The following is a 20,438-nucleotide window of genomic DNA, read 5'->3' as shown; positions in this document are numbered from 1 at the left end:
CCGAATCCAAAAACACTAAACACATGTCTCGAGACATGCCTCCCCTAAAGCTAATTTACCAATTGGCTTTGAATGCCATGAGACTCAGGTGCCATATCTAGAGACTTTACCCTTCATGTCTCCAAACTTGCTCCCCATGTTTTAAGACATATACCCAAATTGTTCATCCTATCTCGAGACTTATAACTAGAATTGTAAAAAAAACACTTTTAAGTCATACAAACATGCTTCAAAAGGTGCCCAAGCACACTAGACATATACTGTCACACTCGGATTTGTTAAGTCCTAAGTTATTTGGGAAAATTACGGATTAAATTGAAAAGTTTTCTAAACTAATAGGTTCTTTTAGTAATTAAGGTTAATTAGCGGACTGATTTTGAAAAAGGTTGGGTTTCAACCATAGTCCCGTTAGTACTGAACTAAGTATATTAGTGGGAGATATGATGGTTAAGGTATTTCCATATGGCAGTGAATTGGTTTTGGTGTTACGGGTTGGAAGGGCTATATATAAATAGGAGAAGCATTCTTCTCTAGGGACAATTCTTTTGCTTTTCTATTCTTCTTCTTTTCTCTCTGGTTTGCCACGAAAAAGAGAAAGATTGAGAAATATCTATGCATGAAGGGGAGAGACTAAGGATTAAGTCTTAGAAATTGAAAATGTTGGATGTTGGTAATGTTGGGGATCGACTCGATTAAGAAACGAACAAGTAAAAATAGCGAAAGAAATTAAGAAATTGAACACACAAATTTAAAATGGAAAAACCCCTCCACAGAGGATAAAAAACCACGAGCAAAGATAATTTTACTATAATGGCAAAAGAATGAAGAGTACCAAAGATAGAGATAAAAACTAAACCCCCCCCAAAAAAAGAACCCTTAAAATGTAAACACAAAATTCTCTTAAAGTGTTATTAGTTCTAATCGCTAATGAGTGTATTTTCTAAGGTTGTAAAAGAGTCTATTTATAGGCTAAATTCATAGGTCAAATAATAATAAAATAATCTAGACTAATTAGATTTTGATTGAAACAAATACACAGGGTTTAACTCGAAGATTATTTCTCAAATTTGACTAAAATAGGAGTCATGCGCAACAAATCTTCACCTTGACTCATATTTCCACAGCGCCATCTTTGCCAAACCCCGTCACGTGCCTATCTTGAACTATTTAGGGAATTAACTGAGTCAAATATGTGCTTAGAAACAGGAAGACTTCTAGCCTTTGACTTGTACACTGCTAAATCAAAACTAACTCAGGTCTAATTTTCACGAACACAGTGCCCTAACTTTTCAAAACTTGCATCCAAAAGAGAGTCTCTCTTCAACGAAATGGTTATACATTTTTCCCTCCTATGATAAATTTGCCTCCACTCCAAACGAGTTCACTTCGACTCCGTAACGGACGAGGGACGTCCGATTTCACCGGTCACTATAGAACCTTCCAAAATATAAAGTCTGTCAATCTTTTTACCTTTTAACAAAACGAGAGCTCTATGAGATACCTTAATGCCGATCGACTAGATATTGATTCTACAACCTTTCAAGTCTAAAATACTCAGTGAGATAAAATTCTTTCGTAAATCAGGTACATACCTGACATCTGAGAGTGTCCTAATCGTTCTGTCATGCATCCTAATTTTAATAGTACCAATACCAATTACCTTACTGGATGAATTGTTTCCCATGTGTACAACTCTACTTTCAACTGAAATCTTGTGGAGAACCATTCTCTATTGGGACACATGTGGAAAGAACATCCCAAATCTAGGATCCACAAGGACGTAAGCTTGGTGTTATCACTCGTTGGCACTAACAGGAAATTATCACCACTTTCATCGACCAAATTAGCACTAGCTACATCTTCCTCGTTACTCTTAATAGCTCTTTTACTTCGTAGTTTATAACAATCTACTTTTATATTACCTAACTTTTTACAAGAGAGATACCTTTTGTCTCACTTCTTTGATGCTACCAAAAATGAAGCTTGTTTATCTGCCTTGCTATCTGAACCAAACTTATTGTTGAGTTTTTATTTACTCAACAAATGACCCTTCACATCTTCGAACGATAGTTTATTTCTACCATAAATCAGGGTCTCCCAAAAACACTTATATAAAGAGGGTAAATAGGACAATAATAGCATAGCCTGATCTTCATCGTCAATCTGAACCTCAACGTTCATTAAATCATTTGAAAAAACAATGAATTGACTGATGTGATCTCTAAGAAGCTCACATTCGTTCATACGAAATGTAAATAGACGTTGTTTCAACACTAAACGGTTAGCCAGAGACTTAGTCTAATAAAGAGTTTCTAACTTTTTCCACAAGGCGGATAAGGTCTTCTCTATCAATACCTCCTTTAATACCATATTCATGAGGCAAAAACTCGATTGTAGACAAGGCCTTTTCATCAAGCTCTTCTCATTCTGTTTGATTTAGATTCTCAAGCTTTTTCCCGGTAATAATCATTTTTAGGCCAGTTTGAGTTAGCATTGCCATCATATGCACTTGCCACAAATTGAAATTTGTGACACCATCAAAATTCTCAATTTTAAACCTTGTTGCTACCATCTCTGAACGAGTCGATCTACGAATATTGAACTAGTTCTGATACCACTTGTTGGGATCAACCCGATTAAGAAACAAACAAGTAAAAATAGCGGAAGAAATTAAGAAATTGAAAACACAAATTTAACGTGGAAAAACCCCTTCCAAAGAGGATAAAAATCACAGGCAAAGATAATTTTACTATAATGGCAAAAGAACGAAGAGTACAAAAGTTAGAGATAAAAATTAAACCCCAAAAACCCAAAAAAACCCTCAAAACGTAAACACAAATTTCTCTAAAAGTGTTATGAGTTCTAATCTCTAATGGGTGTATTTTCTAAGGTTGTAAAAGAGCCTATTTATAGGCTAATTTCAAAGGTCAATAATAAAATAATCTAGACTAATCAGAGTTTGATTGAAACAAATACACAGAGTTTAACTCGAAGATTATTTCTCAACTTTGATTGAAATAGGAGTCATGCACAACAAATCTCCACCTTGACTCATATTTTCACAATGCCATCTTCGCCAAAGCCTATCAAGAGCTTATCTTGAACTATGTAGGGAATTAACTGAGTCAAATTTGTGCTTAGAAACATGAAACCTTCTAGTCTTCGACTTATACACTGCCAAATCAAAACTAACCCAAGTCTGATTTTCACGAACACAGTGCCCTAACTTTTTAAAACTTGCATCCAAAATAGAGTCTCTCTTCAACGAAACGGTCATACATTTTTTCCTCCTATGACAAAGTTGCCCTTGCTCCAAACGAGTTCACTTCGACTCCGTAACGGACGAGGGATGTCTGATTTCACCGGTCACTATAGAACCTTCCAAAATATAAAGTCTATCAATCCTTTTACCTTTTAAAAAAATAAGAGCTCTACGAGATACCTTAATGCTGCTCGACTCGATGTTGATTTTGCATCTTTTCGAGTCTAAAATACTCAAGGAGATAAAATTCTTTCGTAATCAAGTACATATCTAACATCTGAGAGTGTCCTAATCGTCTCATCATGCATCCTAATTTTAACAGTACCAATACCAATTACCTTACCAGATGAATCATTTCTCATGCGTACAACTCAACCTTCAACCGAACTCTATGTAAAGAACCATTCTCTATTAGGACACGTGTGGAATGAACATCCCAAATTTAGGATCCACAAGGATGTAAGCTTGGTGTTATCGTTCGTTGGCACTAACATGAAATTATCACCACTTTTATCAGCCAAATTAGCACCAGCTACATCTTCCTTGTTACTCTCAGTAGCTCTTTTCCTTCGTAGTTTATAACAATCCACTTTGATGTGACCTAACTTTTTACAAAAGCGACACATTTTGTTTCGCTTATTTGATGCTACCAAAACGGAAGCTTGCCTATCGCCTTGTTATCCGAACCAAACTTATTGTTGAGTTTTCCTCTACTCAACAAACTACCCTTCACATCTTCGAATGATAGTTTGTCTCTGCCACAAATCAGGGTCTCCCTAAAACACTTGTATGGAGGGGGTAAAGAGCATAATAATACCATAGCCAGATCTTCATCATCAATTTGAACCTCAACGTTCTTTAAATCATTTGAAAAAATAATGAATTGACTGATGTGATCTCTAAGAAGCTCACTTTCATTCATGTGAAACGTAAATAGACGTTGTTTTAATACTAAACGGTTAGCTAGAGACTTAGTCGCATAAAGAGTTTCTAACTTTTTCCACAAGGTGAATGAGGTCTTCTCCATTAACACCTCCTGCAATATCGTATTCGTGAGGCACAACTGGATTGTAGACAAGACATTTTCAACAAGCTCTTCTCATTCTGTTTGATTTAGATTCTCAGGCTTTTTCCTAGTAATAACCTTTTTCAGGCCAGTTTGAACTAGAATTGCCATCATCTGAACTTGCCACAAATTGAAATTTGTGATACCGTTGAACTTTTCAATTTCAAACCTTGTTGCTGCCATCTCTGAACGGGCTGATCTATGAATATTAAACTAGTTCTGATACCACTTGTTGGGATCGACCCGATTAAGCAATGAACAAGTAAAAATAGCGGAAGAAATTGAGAAATTGAACACATAAATTTAACATGGAAAAACCTCCTCCAAAGAGGATAAAAAACCATGGGCAAAGATAATTTTACTATAATGACAAAAGAATGAAGAGTACAAAAGATGGAGATAAAAACTAAACCCCAAAAACCAGAAAACAAAGAACCCTCAAAACGTAAACACAAAATTCTCTAAAAGCTTTATGAGTTCTAATCTCTAATGGGTGTATTTTCTAAGGTTGTAAAAGAGCCTATTTATAGGCTAAATTCATAGGTAAATAAAAAAAAATCTAGACTAATTAGAGTTTGATAGAAACAAATAAATAGAGTTTAACTCAAAGATTATTTCTTAAATTTGACTGAAATAGGAGTCATACTCAACAGGTAAGTTTTCTAATCTCTTTGCATTAGTAGATTCAAAAAAAAAAGGTAGTTAATGATTTTTGTAAATTATTGGTTCTATTTTATTTCGGGGTAAAATGGCGAATAATCATTCAAATGGCATCTGCATGCAAATAAATTATGTCTTTTGTGATAATGAATGGTCTCAGTTAGGTTTTAATATAGTTGTCATGTTGTATTGATTAAGGAGGCTCGTGTAGCGAGGAAAAAGACTTAGAAAATGAAATTGGCGATGACTCCTAGGTGAATTCTCGGACTCAGATCTTAAATGGATGTATTTTGTGTCATTAATATACTAGATATGATGAAGTAATGTTTTACCAATAGTGAATCAACTTGTGGAGAAGTATTTATGCCTTGTGTGTATATGTGGTATCGAATGCAAATACCGTTTGAATGAATCTGATCATGATTGAAGTGATGAGTGTTTTGGCCTGATGTATATTGTGTAATGAGATGCAATTGTATGTATGGTGCATAAATGGTATGAAAGGCATACTCTATGTTTAGACGGTACATGTTGGCTTAATGTTCGAATATGTATGCATAGTCAACATATCGAAGAATATAGGTATTTTCTTTGTTACCATTGTTTAATGTGCAAATGGCTGTACGCATTCAGGAGTATTATTATCGTTTTGCTATGCGCATTCGCCAGTATGATTGGTTAAGTTGTTGAATGATTGATTCAATATGTTTTAACATAAATTTATTAACGCATGTAATTTAATTGTATTCCATTATTTAATTCAAATATAAATAGTATTTAATCCAAAGGTTGTTTTGCATCTAACAAAAAAATAACATTTTAAGTACTGTCAAGTCAGACCTGCAATATCCAGCTTAAAACATAGTTTTGGGGCTGAAAAACTTCCCCACCATCCCTGAATTTAATATCATTACCGCTTCCTCAGATTTAAGGCAACTAGGTGGCTTGTACTGGGCAACGGAAACTCCCTTCGATACATAGAAATCCATGAGTTCATCGAAGGTTCCGTGTTTAACCACCCTTACCTCTAAAGCTGAAATTGCACCACCTTTCCTATGTGATTTATAAGTAAAATCAAAGGATTCTTCCACCATACAGCAGCATTGTTCCATTATCTTTGCATCGAGTTTTGGTAAATCATTGCTGCCTTTCATCTTCAGCTCCCAAAATAATACATATCGACCTGGTGTCAACGAGGTGTCGGCGTAGCTACTATATGTGGTTAACATGATGCCGAGTGGTTCGAGGATGAGTTTTGCTTTCATGATTGCTTTTGAAAGGTCTTCTTCAGTTGTTTTGTCCACATCAATACTCAAAACCACATTTCGTCGTTCCACAAATTGAAACTGAGGAGATTTATTATAGAATCCGGTTACCTTGAGAACATCTCCGACTGTATATCGATATAGACCTGGAAAGACGATTACAACACATTTAGGTGCATACCACTAGTAGCTTTGAGGCCGAGTTAAAGAAACCTTACCAGCCAAAGTAGTGACCACAACTTCGTAATATCGACCAAGCTTCACATTCGCAAGATCGACCGGTTCGTCGTCAGTCCAAGTTTCTTGAGCCTTTCCTTCACCATCTTTACTCACAGGGAGGAATTCAAAGTAAGCCGTATTTGGGAGAAAGGTATAAGAGACATCAAAGGGCTTGCTTAGTGGTTTTAAATTGATCCCAAAACTAGATTCCGAAGAATTATAAATTGGTGAAACTAAAGGGATCCCTCCTCCATAAAATTCAAGTAATGAAACATATTGGCTCATGGAACCGGTAATGATGCAATGGATATATTTGATTTTAGGCCAAAGTTTCACAATGATCCCTTCCCATGATTTATCTTCACATATTTGTTGAATCGAATTAGCCAATTCGCGGTTTGGCCTAGTAAGGATCAATGACATGGCATTTTTGCAACCAGGGTCAATAATCCAATCACTGAGGTAACCTGTTCTAATGTTAGAACATAATTCTCTCCAATAATCTTCTAAGAACTTGATGGTCCTTGCCAAAACCGATGCAAAGGTCGAACCAAACCGTACGACCTCATCTCGCTGTAGTAAACCGGTAAGCAATTGGCAGAACATACTTTGCTTGTTGTCCAAACATAAGATGGTGTCGATAGGACTTGTGCAAAACTTAGCCAGGCCATTTTTGAAGCTTTCGGTCTTGAAATAGAAAGTTGTGAAGAATGATGCTTTTAATCCAGATGGAGTTTCCATCTCTGGTTTGATAAAATATAGGTACAACGATTTGCCTTCATCTGAGCCGCTAAAACATCTGCCAAGAAAATGGAAAAACGTTAATTACATATTTGTTTGATTATGTTGAATATTGAAGAAAAGAAAAAGAACATGAAGTAAAAGATATTATTATCGAATTACGACCGCTATTGGTACTTCACTGTAATGATAGCTGATTGAATGTACTTACTTTCTGGTCACAAGGTCAGACAGAAGAAGATCGGACATCCTTTTCTCAAAACTTTCAGCTGTCATAGGTATCAACTTCGGCTGCCCCCCAGAAGTACCAGTGCTGTTTCATAAATTAAATGGTTTACTTTGAAAAGTTATGGAATTCTTTCCAAGAGAGAGAGGAAACAAAGTTTAATTTTGAATGCCAGAATTGGACTATATATATATATATATATATATATATATGTACCTTAGGAGGAACTGGATGATGCGATAAGCCAAAAGGATAGATGAGGTCTCTCCGTTAGCAATCCGATCGATGTAAGGCTGGATATCTTCATAAGTAATAATGGGTACATTTGTTTTGAAGCTTTGGTTGTCAGCTTGGCCATTGGGGAAGAATCTGCTTAGATATTCTGTTCCTGCATTTCTCTTCAGTATCTCCTCCAACAATTGTTCTTGTATTTCCTGAACATTGTTGGTTAAATCTTCCAAAATGTTCATTCCATTTTCATATATTTCCTTTATTTCTTTCTCGCTAGCCATCACAATTGTTGGGACAGTGAGAAGAACAAAGAAGATATCGGAGAGGAAAACTCGAAGAAAGGGAAAACAAATGTAAGAACAAATTAATATTTAATAAGATAATACGCTACTTTTAAATAATAAAAATATAATTTTATATATTTATATAAATAAATTTAAAATATTTAATTCAGATTTAGATAAGAACATATCAATTCAAGATATAAGTAATATATGTCCTATTGCCATTAGAGAAATATTAAAAGAATATATTTATTGGTTATTACCTCTCAATCTTATTATATATGTTATTTCAATGATTGCTTCGTATGAGGCCCTCCCTCCATCACTTTGCTAATGGCGACGAAGTTAGGTTATTTAAAAAGATTTGGAGAAGACATCCCCCAAATTATTAATTTATATAAAAAGTTAAATTAAGAGAACATAAACGTCCAAACCTAACACCATCATCCACATAATTGCTGGTTGGACTTGGAATTTTCTTCAACTTTTTCGGTTAGACTTTGGTATTAGTATTTTGGATGGAATAAATTATTTGGGTTGAAATAGACATCATTATGGCTAATTTTAGTGCCACCAACAATCTTGAAGTCCCATCAAATGAAAACGAAAAGGCAAATCTTAAATAAATAAAACAAAAATACTTCGAATATAATTTTTGTTAAAATATTTTATTCTTTTTAAGACATTTTTATAATTAGGACTAAATTGACAAATCTTGTAAACATTAAGAGATAGATTTGTTGAACTTTTTTAGATTTAGGATCAAATTCATAAAATGTGTAAACATTGAAGAGTTAAATTTATTAATAGACCAATAAAGCAAGGCCCACATTAGACTTCTATTAGACAACTAATGAAATAAAATAGTATGTGACTAAAATGAAAAAATTAATAGTTGAGTGATCATAATAAAACAAACCAAATAGTTTAGTGAATATTCTTGTACTTTACCTTTATTTTTAAAGCGTTATTTTATTCTATCAATTTTTTTACTTTTAGTATAAATTAAACCGATCCTCATTTAATTAGCACATATATATATTTGAAATTATAAAATATATTATTTAATTAATTAAAAATATAAAAAATTAATATTTGAAAGGCATGATGATATATTTGGCCTTTCAATTTAAAAAGAAATTTATTTTAACCTTTTTTATTTTTTTATTTTTGCCTCTTTTGTTATCTCACTAACATGACATTTCACATGTATGTCATGTCAGCAATTAATTAATATTTTTAAAGAAATTTCAAAAACTATAGGATATTATTATAATTTTCATTATTAAATATTTTTATTTTGTTTAATAACTTTATATTTTTAATGATTTTTTAATTTTAAAAGAAATAATTATTAGTGTGGCATACACGTGGATGTCATGTCAACAAAGTTAATATTCATCAACTTTTCATTCTATTTTGAGTGGTTTGATAAATAATATAAGTTTAAGGGCAAAAAAAATAAATAGAGGGATAAAGTGACTTTTTTGTAAAGTTGGAGGACCAAATAAGTCATTAATTATACATATTTAAAATGGTAATATACTATTTTATAATAAAAATACTAAATAATCTCATTTTAAATTTTAGTAGAAAATTAATGAAATTTAAATTTTTTATAACCAAAAATATTAAATAATGAATCTGATTTTGATTTTTTTTTTTTGGTATAATCATACGTTTTACGGTATATAAAAACTATTCATTTTGGAGATTTGTGGTTAGCCGTTTGAATAAGATAGATTCTAATATTCCAACACACAAAATCATATATAACTCTAAAGTGCAGGGATTATATTCATATATTTTATAAACTTCAGGATCGTTATGATATTATGCCATTTTTAACAACCAAATTCATAAGCAAGGCATAGATCTCTAGAAAATGTGTAAAGATGCATGATCGTGTAAGGGACATGGCATTACATATCACAGGTGGAACACCTCGGTTCTTGGTAGAAGCTGGCATGAGATTAATGGAGCCACCCGATGTGCAAGAATGGAAGAATGATCTAGAGAAGATTTCATTGATGAAGAATTGGGAGTTACAAGTTCTTTATCCCTTGAAAAAACCACCGCCAAGATGTCCGATGATCGTCTGATTGCGATATTAAGAGTATTGCAGAAGGCTTCTTTATGCATATGCATCGATTCAAGGTTCTTGATCTTTCAGAAAATCCTATATATAGAGAATCTCCCAAGTTCCGTATCAAATTTGAAGAATCCCACTGCATTATTGCTTGCTTACCGTCAAAATTTAGAAAATGTGCCATCATTGTCAAAACTTGGGGGTTTTAAAGGTGTTGAATCTTGAATCAACAAATATCAAGAAACTCCCTCATGGGATGAAAAAATATTTGAATCTCAAATACCTGATACTCAGAACTAAATAGGATCCCTGGTGGAATATTATCAAAACTTACTCGCCTCCAATACCTGAATGTTGGTGAAACATCTATAAGAGGAGAAGAGATTGCTGGATTGAAAATGCTGGAATTCCTTGAAAAAATTTGGGTACTAAATTGTCCGACACTAAAAAGAATGCCTCTTAATCTTCCCAAACTTGATCATGTCCGAACATCTGCAGGTCTCCCTCTTCGTAGTTATCTAAAGCCAAAGGAGCGGTGGGAATCAGTGGAATGGGATCATCCTGATGTGTTGGAACATTGGCAGCAAATCAAAGACATAAACAGCAAAGTAAAACAAAGAAAATCAAAGAAAAATAGAATGAAAACAATGGCCAAATTGTAACTGAAGGAATTCATCTGATTTTTCATTCAAATTTGAAATATATTGAGGTTACAAAGTTAATTAGACAGTTACCTAAACACTTAACTGCTCCCACTATAATTTGACTAATTGCTAACTTAAATTACACACAAAATAGGCTGACATATCAGCCATTACATCATAAACTAATCCTACTAACTTGCACAAGTCACAAGTAAACTAAACAAAATTACATTGAAACAAAATGGACAAAGCAACTGTTACATTCGGTTCAGCTCCAATGCTGCACTTCAAGCTGCTTTGCTGTTGCTGGTCTTGTTGTGAGCTTGCTGCTGGTTCCATGTTGCATTGCAGGCCAAAGTTTAACATGATGCCAAGATTCTTTTGGAGCCCTTCTTCAGGTTCTGGTAGATAAAAAGGAGCACTTCATTACTGACATTGGGATTTCTTTTATTGTCTTTGGTTCCATTGGGCATTCATTTTGGGATGGTGTACTCTTTGGTGAATAAGACAAGTCTTGGTTTCAAATGAGCAGCCAAGGCAGCTTCAGTTTCAATATGAAGAAGATTCTCTCTTGAATAATTTCACTACATCTTCGGGAACTTGAAATTGGCCTTCCCTCTTCAGCAACAGTTTGGTGAGTGTTTCAAAATCTTGTTCTTTAGTTCATCCTTTTTTCATATAACTTGAATAGTAAACTTGGAAATCTTTGTATGTATGTAGCATCCCGTGTTCTTTATTTTCATGTAAACCATGTAAGTATAAATCCACAACATAAATGATTTAATGTCTCAAAATCCTAAATGTTGATGTGATATTAAACTTGGCATTTTGTGTTTATTGAAATATGTAATGTCCGTATCCTGTTTCTATATTATGTCTAAAATTGCCTAGTGTATTTAGCAACAAAGCTCATCTTTGTGTTTTTTTTTCTTCTCCTTATGTTCAAATGTTCTGCTTTTTAGATTCTTGTGTTCTTAGCTGGATTGATGCTGGATATACTGAGATAACGACTCCATTGCTTGCAATATGATAGGTTTTTTTTTCTCTTTTTCTTTGTTTCTTCATACATGTTCCTTCACATTTTACCAAGCTTGATCATGGCGGATTCTATATAGCTGCACTCAATGAACAAAGTAAGCTGATATGTATCTATATCTAAATATATATGAAACATGAATACTGTAAAAGAAATAAAGAGTCAAGTAACATAATTAAGCAAACTCGAACACCACCATTAACTTAAGAAATTGTATAATGTATTGTTTGTACATTTTATTTGGGTTTTTCATGGTCACAAACATTAAAAAAAAAAATTTGTGGCACATGGAGCTTTTTGGCATGTAGAAGGCACGCTTGCCTTTGTCATTATCTTATGGTAAGTTGTAGTATTTGTTTAATAAATCCAAGAAATTTATTTCCTTGAGAATTGAATCCATTGTTGATCAGCCAGCTACAACGCATTATTTTACCAAAGATTGGACCCCTTTGCCCCCATTATTGGACCATTGACTCAAAAAAAAATAAAAGGTTAACGAAGAACAGTACTGAAGATTGTTGTTGGCATTGCTGATTTTCAACTGTTGTTAAGCAAAGGGTTTTCATTCCTTGTTTAGTTGGATCTCTTGAAGAGGAAAAGAAAGAGCTGGCCTCTACCATTTACAGCTTTATTCCAAGCTGTCAGATTCAAGTAAGCTTCAAGAGACTGCCCCTAACACACACCCTATACTCTGCTTTTTGTGCTGTCTTTGTTCTTCTAATATTACATCTAAAACCACCAAAAACTGTTAAAACAAGTTGTTTTGATGCACATATATACACCCAGGGCTTATATGTTTTATCTATATCATTTAATGTAATCATTTTATGTGGATCTCATATTATGTTATTAAGTGCTGCACTAATGTGTGTGTAAAGAAAGATCTAGCAGTTGATGACTAGATCCAATGGTTGGGGCCTATGGTGGCAATAACCAGAACTGTGGTGCGTTCCTGACCTCATGTTGAATTTTATTTGGAGGATTTACAAATTTTGGATATAGCTACAGGATTTAACCAGTTAAACAAGCTTAACTAGCTATCTTTGTATTATTATAACTATAGTTTGATTTTTTTAGAAAAATTCTTAAACTTGATCATCAATATGTTAAATTTGATGCAGGGAAAACTAGAGCTTTTTAATGGCTGAACTTGTTGGGACAATTCTTGATGTTTTTAAGTTCATTGGCAGTAAAGCTAGCAAATATCTGAAATACCAACGGGAATTTGCTGAATATGTCGGGATTTCAAACGAGCACAAGCTGACTTGCGTGCTAAGGAGGCAGATATTCAACAGCAATTGTAAAACGAGCATCACTTTGGGAAAAAGCCAAAGCAAGGAGTTAGAATGGATCAAAAAGGTAGAGGAAAAGCTTGCTCATGCTCAACATGTTGAAGACAAAGTTAGTAAAGGAAAATATCTCTTTCGTTCTTGCTTGGGGAAACAACTTGATGAATCGACTCAGGCAATGAAGGAAGTGCATGCTGAAGGTCATTTCCCCGAAATCTTGCTAGTTAATGATCCTTCTACCATAGCGGTTAACCTATCTACAACAAAATTAGTAGGTACAGCTAATGTTAGAGAAGAAATTTATCAGTCTTTAATGGGAGATGATGCTGGAATGATTGGAGTGTGGGGGATGGGCAGAATTGGGAAAACAACCATTATGAAGGGTGTCCATAATAGGTTGTTGAAAGAAAGCAAATTTAGAAAACTGATTTGGTTACAGAAGAACATAGCAAGTCAATTGGAAAGAAACTTTTTAGATGATGAAGATACAATCATCCGTGCAGGGAAGGTATCAGAAATTTTGAGAAGATAGGGGAGACATGTGCTGATATTGGATGATGTATGGGAAAGCTTTTCTCTTGAGGACGTTGGAATTCTTAAGCCAACATCAGAAAATGGATGCAAATTAGTGTTGACAGCACTTTTAGAAAGTATTGTTCGATCAATGGAGTTTAAGAAAGTTCGAATGCCTTATCTTCCTATAGAGGAGGCCATTAACTTATTTTTAAGCAAAGTTAGACGCGACATGTTGACTAATCCAACTTTAGAATCGTTTATGAAACTTGTTGTGAGGGAATGTGATGGACTTCCTCTTGCAATTGTTAAACTGCTCCTAGTGATGGACTTCATCAGCCGTAATGCTAGCAAATATTTAAAATACCAAAGGGAGTTCACTGAATACGTTGATGATTTCAAACAAGCGCAAGCAGATTTGCATGCCAAGGAGGTAGATATTCAACAGCAATTGAAAGACGAGCATCACTTCGGGAAAATGCCAAAGCTGGAAGTTGAAAGATGGTTCAAGAAGGTAGAGGAAAAGCTCACTCATGCTCAACATGTTGAGGACAAAGTTAGTAAAGGAAAATATCTCTTTCGTTCTTGCTTGGGGAAGCTTGTTGATGAGTCGACTCAGGCAATGAAGGAAGTGCATGCAGAAGGTCGTTTCTCTGGGAGCTTGATGGTTAATGATCCTTCTACCATAGCGGTTAACCTACCTACACCAGAGTTAACAGGTGCTGCCGATGTTAGAGAAGAAATTTATCATATTTGATGGGAGATGAAGTTGGAATGATTGGAGTATGTGGAATGGGCGGAATCGGGAAAACAACCATAATGAAAGACGTCCACAATAGGTTGTTGAAAGAAAGTAAATTTAGAAAATTGATTTGGGTAACTGTATCCCAAAATTTTGATATTCAAAGGCTGCAGAAGAATATCACATGTCAATTGAAGGGAAACCTGTCAGATGATGAAGATACAATCATCCGTGCAGGGAAGTTGTGGGAAATGTTGAAAGGACAAGGGAGTTATGTGCTAATATTGGATGATGTATGGAAAAGCTTTTCTCTTGAGGACGTCGGAATCCTTAAGCCAACATCAAATAATGGATGCAAATTAGTGTTGACAACACGTTCGGAAAGGGTTGTTCGATCAATGGGATTTAAGAAAGTTCAAGTGCCTTGTCTTTCTATGGAAGAGGCTATGGACTTATTTTTAAGCAAAGTTGGACTCGACATATTGGCTGATCCAACTTTAGAATCGTTTTTGAAAATTGTAGTGAGGGAATGTGATGGACTTCCTCTTGCTATCGTCACACTAGCTGGTTGTATGAGAGGAGTAACTGATCCTCATGTGTGGGAAAATGCTATAGATGAATTGAGAGGATACATCAGAAACATCCACGATGTGGAAGATAAGGTGTATGGATGCTTGAAATTCAGCTATGATCGTCTTAAACAAAGAGACCAAGAATGTTTTTTGTATTGTGCATTATATCCTGAAGATTACGCAATCATAAAAGAGGAGTTAATTGAACATTGGTTGATAGAAGGACTTATAGATGAAATGGAAAGTAGAAAATCAATGGAGAGTAGTGGTTATTCCATCTTGCAGAATCTTGAAGAAAATTGTTTGCTAGAAAGGGCTGAGAGGGATTCTTATAATTCCCGTTTTATTTATAAGAAGACTGCGCATATGCATGATGTTGTTAGGGATATGGCATTGCATATTACAAGGAAAAAATTTATGGTAAAAGCTCGTATGCAGTTGAAAGAGTTACCAAAGGAGGAAGAATGGAGTGAAGATTTGGAGAAGGTTTCTTTAATGCACAACTTCATCTCAACAATTCCTCAAACTATCAAGTTTCCGAAATTTCCAAAACTCACAACGATGCTGCTCTCACATAATTCATTGAAAGAAATTCCAGAATCTTTCTTTCATCACTTTCCTAACCTTATGATTCTCGATCTTTCTCATAATCCTTTTGAGAGTTTGCCAGAATCTATATCTACTTTGGAGAAACTCACGGCATTGTTGCTTATTGGCTGTTACAATTTAGAGAGTTTGCCTTCTGTATTGAAGCTTCAAGCTTTGAAGAAACTGGATCTTGAAGGCAGTGGAGTCAAAGAAATTCCTCAAGATTTGGAAATGCCGGTAAATCTTAGATATCTTAATCTTAAAGGTACCTTGCATTTAAAGGAGATTCCTAAGGGATTATTGTCAAAATTATGGCGGCTTCAATTTTTGGCAATACGTTCAACATTAATAAATGCAGACGATATGAGGGAATTGAACAAGTTGGAGGTTTTTGAAGGTTGCTTCTTTAATGTGGGTGACTTGAGCAAGTATGCAGCTCAGAGAAAAATGCTTTATAAGTACTCCATTTTGGTGTGCCCCTGGAACAATCCTATGCTATACCAGCATGGTCGCTCGAATTGTAGGAAAAGGGTCGAATTTGAACTATTGAAATTAATCCTGGAGATGCAGTTGTACTTCCATATGATATTCAGCAATTAAATCTAAAGCTTTGCAAGGGTGTGAGAAGTTTAGAGGATATTGGATTGAGGGATGCAACTGATTTGAAGGAATGTGAAGTTGACTGTTGTGATAAGTTGGAGGCTGTATTTTCATCCAAATGCCATCAGCTTCAAACACTCGAGTCTCTGATACTAATACGTTTACGAAATCTGAATGTCATAGTTGGAGCTGGTGTCGAAGAATCATCAGTAGGCACATTTTCCTCCCTTAAAGTGATTACTCTAGTGAAGTGTGAGAAAATAAAGAAAATGTTTTCAGCTGATTGGGTTCTACCCAACTTGGAAAATCTCACTGTTTCAACTTGTAGCAAATTGAAAGAAATAATAGCAGAACCCCAAAAAGAAGGAACAGGTGCCTTCAAATTTTCTGTTCCCAAACTAAAGCGCTTGACTTTGTGTTCTCTACCAGAATTGAAGAGCATTTGTGGTGAAAATGGAGTGATAGTTTGCGATTCCCTCGAATGCATTGAAATAGTTTGTGAACAAGTAAAGCGGATTCCTCTTTATCTTCCACAGCTTCAGATTGATGATGAAGGGAAACCAACTCCATCTAATCCTCTCAAGGAAATCCGCGTGCATTCAACATATTGGTGGGAATCAGTGGAGTGGGATCACCCTAATTTCGATGTTAAGAAAGTTGTTAAACCCTTGGTCCTTAACTGGCTTGACAGAAGTCTGGATTGGAGGCCTTTATAACGATAATAGTGTAGGTAAGCCTTTTATCATACAATTGCAAATCTAGCTAGTTTCTTCTTATTCTTTTATCTTTTTATTTCATTTTTACGTGTTTATATAACATTAAAATTTTGATTAATACTAGTATTTCATGTGCTTTATCTGTTTTGCCAGATGCATGCATACAATGGAAGGCGGAGGAGGCTGTGTTGTTCTTTGCTTAGCAATTCTAGAGGTTTTCAAGATTCCGCTGTTGAAAACTTTGCTTTCATGATTACAATAAATATTCACTAAATTTGTTGGTTGATTATTTGGAATATCTTATATTTCAACTTAGAGGTTGCTTGTGAGGTTTTTTTTTTTTTAAATTCTCCAAATCTGTTTTATGTTCTATATTTATGAAACTGTTTAGTGCTTATTATGGACATCTTTGTTTTTGTAAGGCCTTTCATATTTGTGAAGATTTTGGTGATGCATTTATGATTGCATATGATATTTAGCAAAGGTGGGAAGTTAAAATGATAATAGATTAAGAGGTGAACTTGATTTTAAGGGATGTAAATTTAAAAAGTAAGTTCATTCAACATGTAGGTTTATAGAGCGGGAGTAGGAGTGTCTCATCGAATCGAATTGTGTATCACACACAAAACCTTAACTTGATCTAGAGACAATATCATTCATTAAAGGATTCATCAATTTCGAACTGACAATATTTCAAAGACTTTTTCAAAAAAGATTCGACCTTCCACATATCGATGTTGGATAAAAATAATTGTAATTAATATAAAAGCTTAAATAAATTTTAATTCACATATGATAGTGTAAAAATTTATACAAATTAAAGTTTTTCGTTGACAATAAAAAATAGGCTTACTCCAAGACTCTATGTTTTCTTTTATATTAATTATAAAAATATATTTAAAATATATTTAATATAAAAATGTCTATGCGCTAGATTGGACTTATCTATGATTTCAAAATCATATGTTTTTTGCCTAGCTCATGAAATTATAAATATAAATAATTTAACAAACTTTTAATTATTGTAAAATATATTTAATTTTTATCTAATATAAATTATATAATAATAAAATAAAATAAAATAAAATGTAAACTTGAAAACAAATAACTTCTGAGTTAAACTTTCAAGCTCGAACATTTTTAAATGTCTTTAATTTTCTTTTTTACCAAATTCACATTTTATATCTAAACTTACTAAATATTAAATAACCTTCAAATTAATGTGAATAACTCATTTAATCCAAGATTTTTAATAAGAATTAAATTCAATAAATTAACAGTATTTAAATGTATCATATTTATATTATGTCATGATATTCTATCTTAGTTTCTTTCAATTTTGATTTCGACTATTTGGATTATTTTTATTTTAGTTTAGGTTAGAAGTATTTGTGGGTTAGATCAGGTCCAAGTCAGGCTTAAATATAATATTAACACACTTTATACTTGTCAAAGCGCGACCTAACTCAAAATATTAGCCTAAAATTTTGCTCAAACTCGTCCATATTTGCAAATAGCTAACCCAAACCCATTTTAGACTCAATGATATTTTTTTTTAAATTGAAAAATATTTATATTACTTTTAATTTGAATTTCATCATGAAATTCCATATGGAGAAAATCTTGCTTTTATCTCAAGAAGTTTTACAGTAATTTCTAATTATGTATTAAGTATGAGTTTATATTTCTTACATTAATATTATTAATGAATCTCATAATTAAAAATAAAATTGCTTAAATTATTTTAGAATTTTTAATGATTTATTATCTATTAAATTTGTTTTTCCGATAATAAAATATATTATAGATATATATTAAATTTTAAATAAAATTAATTTAAACTAATTTATCCTTTAAAAGGTATCTAAAATTTTGAACTATTATTATTATCACTTATAAATATAAAAAAGTTAAAAATATATTTTTAGAGATAAATAATTTTAAAAGTATATATGAATAAAATAAAATTTTAATATGGATATATACTAATTTTAATAAACGTAATCCTTCTTCTAAGGGAAATTTTTTTTAGTTGACATTAGACCTGTTCATAGGCTGAGTTACTCACTCGAAATTCGAGAGGGTTTGGGCAAAAAATTAGGTCTGTTTAAATTATGGGTCAAGCTTGGGCTTAAACATTTAAGGCCTAAGCTTGGCTTGACCCGTTTTAAGTTTATAATGCTTTATATTATGTAATTTAGAACACATTAAAAAAAATAAACATATACTAAATATATAATACTACTCTAATGTAAACATTAAAAAAAATGTTAAGACTATATAAAAATTTTCAATGAATAAAAAATATATAAAATTATTAAATTTTAAAAAAAGTAATATAAAAATTTTAAAAATAATTTGGGCGGGCCTAAAATGGGCTTGGATTAGTCATTAGTAAATATAAGTAGGTTTAGGCAAAATTTTAAACTCAGATTTTGGGTTGAGTCAAATTTAAACAAACATAAAATACGTTAATATTATGCTTAACCCTAACTTGACTCGACCCATGAACATCTCTAATTGACATCTATAAATTTTATATATGTGCTTTTATATAAAAGAAATCATATCTATATCCCTAATTCCTTACCACTAAAACTACTTAAAATTTAAGTATAAAATTTATTTTTATTTGTTTAAAAAATTGATCAAAATTTAACAATTATTTTTATCAATATACTTTATTTTTAGAAAAAAAGAAATGAACTCAAATATTTTTAAAAAGAATTTATTATTTTTTAAAACAACCTGTTCATGTATTAATAAATTAAATTAAATTAAATTACTTTCCATTTATAAGTGAAAAAAGTAATCATCGGAAAATTAAATATATTAAATTAAATTAATTGATTTCAGCTCCTTTTTCCATTTTTTTTCATAAAATTGATTAAAAATATTGATTGCTCTAACCTTAGCTGATGATTGCTTCAAGTTTTAGTTGATTGAAGTTAGTAAAAGCTTATTTCATATTATTTTCTATCTTGAAGGATGAAATAAATAAGTTATTTATTGTGTCGACGTTTAGTAGTATCTATGTGTGAACTGCTTCTTATGATGTTGAATTTTATTTGTCTTTTAGCAAATTCAATTAATACACTTTAATTATTTAGAGAAAGAGATTATTATTTTGTCGTAATTATCACTTGTAATAATTATTAACTTTTTGGTTGCGAGTGCTTTTTAAAAAAATAAAGAATTAAATTACAATTTTGGAACAGATGTTATCCTACATTAATTCTTTTGAGTTTCATAAAATTGATGTAATTATACACTATTCAATTGTAGATTTTTTATATAAAATATAATAAATATCTATTTGGAAATTAAAATTTTTTTTACTTTTTTCATTTGAAAAGATTATTTTGGAAAGAGTTTCAAGTGCAAGAATTAATGCTTATTGCAATAAAAGAACAATGAGAGTTTTCTATGAGTTAGATTACATTTTATCCTTATTACTTAAAAATAAGTAAATTAACTTTTTACGTTAGATTAAAAAGTAAATTGATCATTCTTGTTAAAAATTCACCCAATTTTATTGTTAAAATTAACTTGGCTAACAAAATAACAGACAATTATACATGGCATGCCACATGTATCTTATTTTGACATACGCTGGTCAATTTTAACAATAAAAGTAAATAAAATTTTAATAGAAAGAATTAATTTACTTTTGATCTAACGTAAAAGGATTCATT

General features: G+C 32.5%; 2 protein-coding genes across 2 annotated transcripts; one reads left to right on the top strand and one right to left on the bottom strand.

Moving 5' to 3' along the window:
- Positions 1-5,707: 5,707 nt before the first annotated feature.
- Positions 5,708-8,006, bottom strand: LOC105761284 (indole-3-acetic acid-amido synthetase GH3.17). The gene is made up of 4 exons (XM_012579057.2): positions 7,656-8,006; positions 7,425-7,526; positions 6,472-7,271; positions 5,708-6,399 (listed from the first exon to the last, which is right to left on the bottom strand). The coding sequence occupies exons 1-4, from the start codon at positions 7,949-7,951 to the stop codon at positions 5,843-5,845; spliced, it is 1,755 nt and encodes a 584-aa protein (XP_012434511.1). The 5' UTR covers positions 7,952-8,006; the 3' UTR covers positions 5,708-5,842.
- Positions 8,007-12,863: 4,857 nt separating this feature from the next.
- LOC105801313 (disease resistance protein RPS5) lies at positions 12,864-17,003 on the top strand. Its single transcript, XM_052624515.1, is given in 6 exon segments — positions 12,864-12,960; positions 12,963-13,065; positions 13,067-14,271; positions 14,274-15,968; positions 15,971-16,757; positions 16,897-17,003. Coding segments are annotated over 5 exon segments (3,873 nt in total). The 3' UTR covers positions 16,744-16,757; positions 16,897-17,003.
- Positions 17,004-20,438: the final 3,435 nt, after the last annotated feature.

The sequence above is a fragment of the Gossypium raimondii genome, chromosome 11 (assembly GCF_025698545.1).
Source record: "Gossypium raimondii isolate GPD5lz chromosome 11, ASM2569854v1, whole genome shotgun sequence".
NCBI classification, from domain to species: Eukaryota; Viridiplantae; Streptophyta; class Magnoliopsida; order Malvales; family Malvaceae; genus Gossypium; species Gossypium raimondii.
This window is presented reverse-complemented; position numbering and strand designations above follow the sequence as displayed.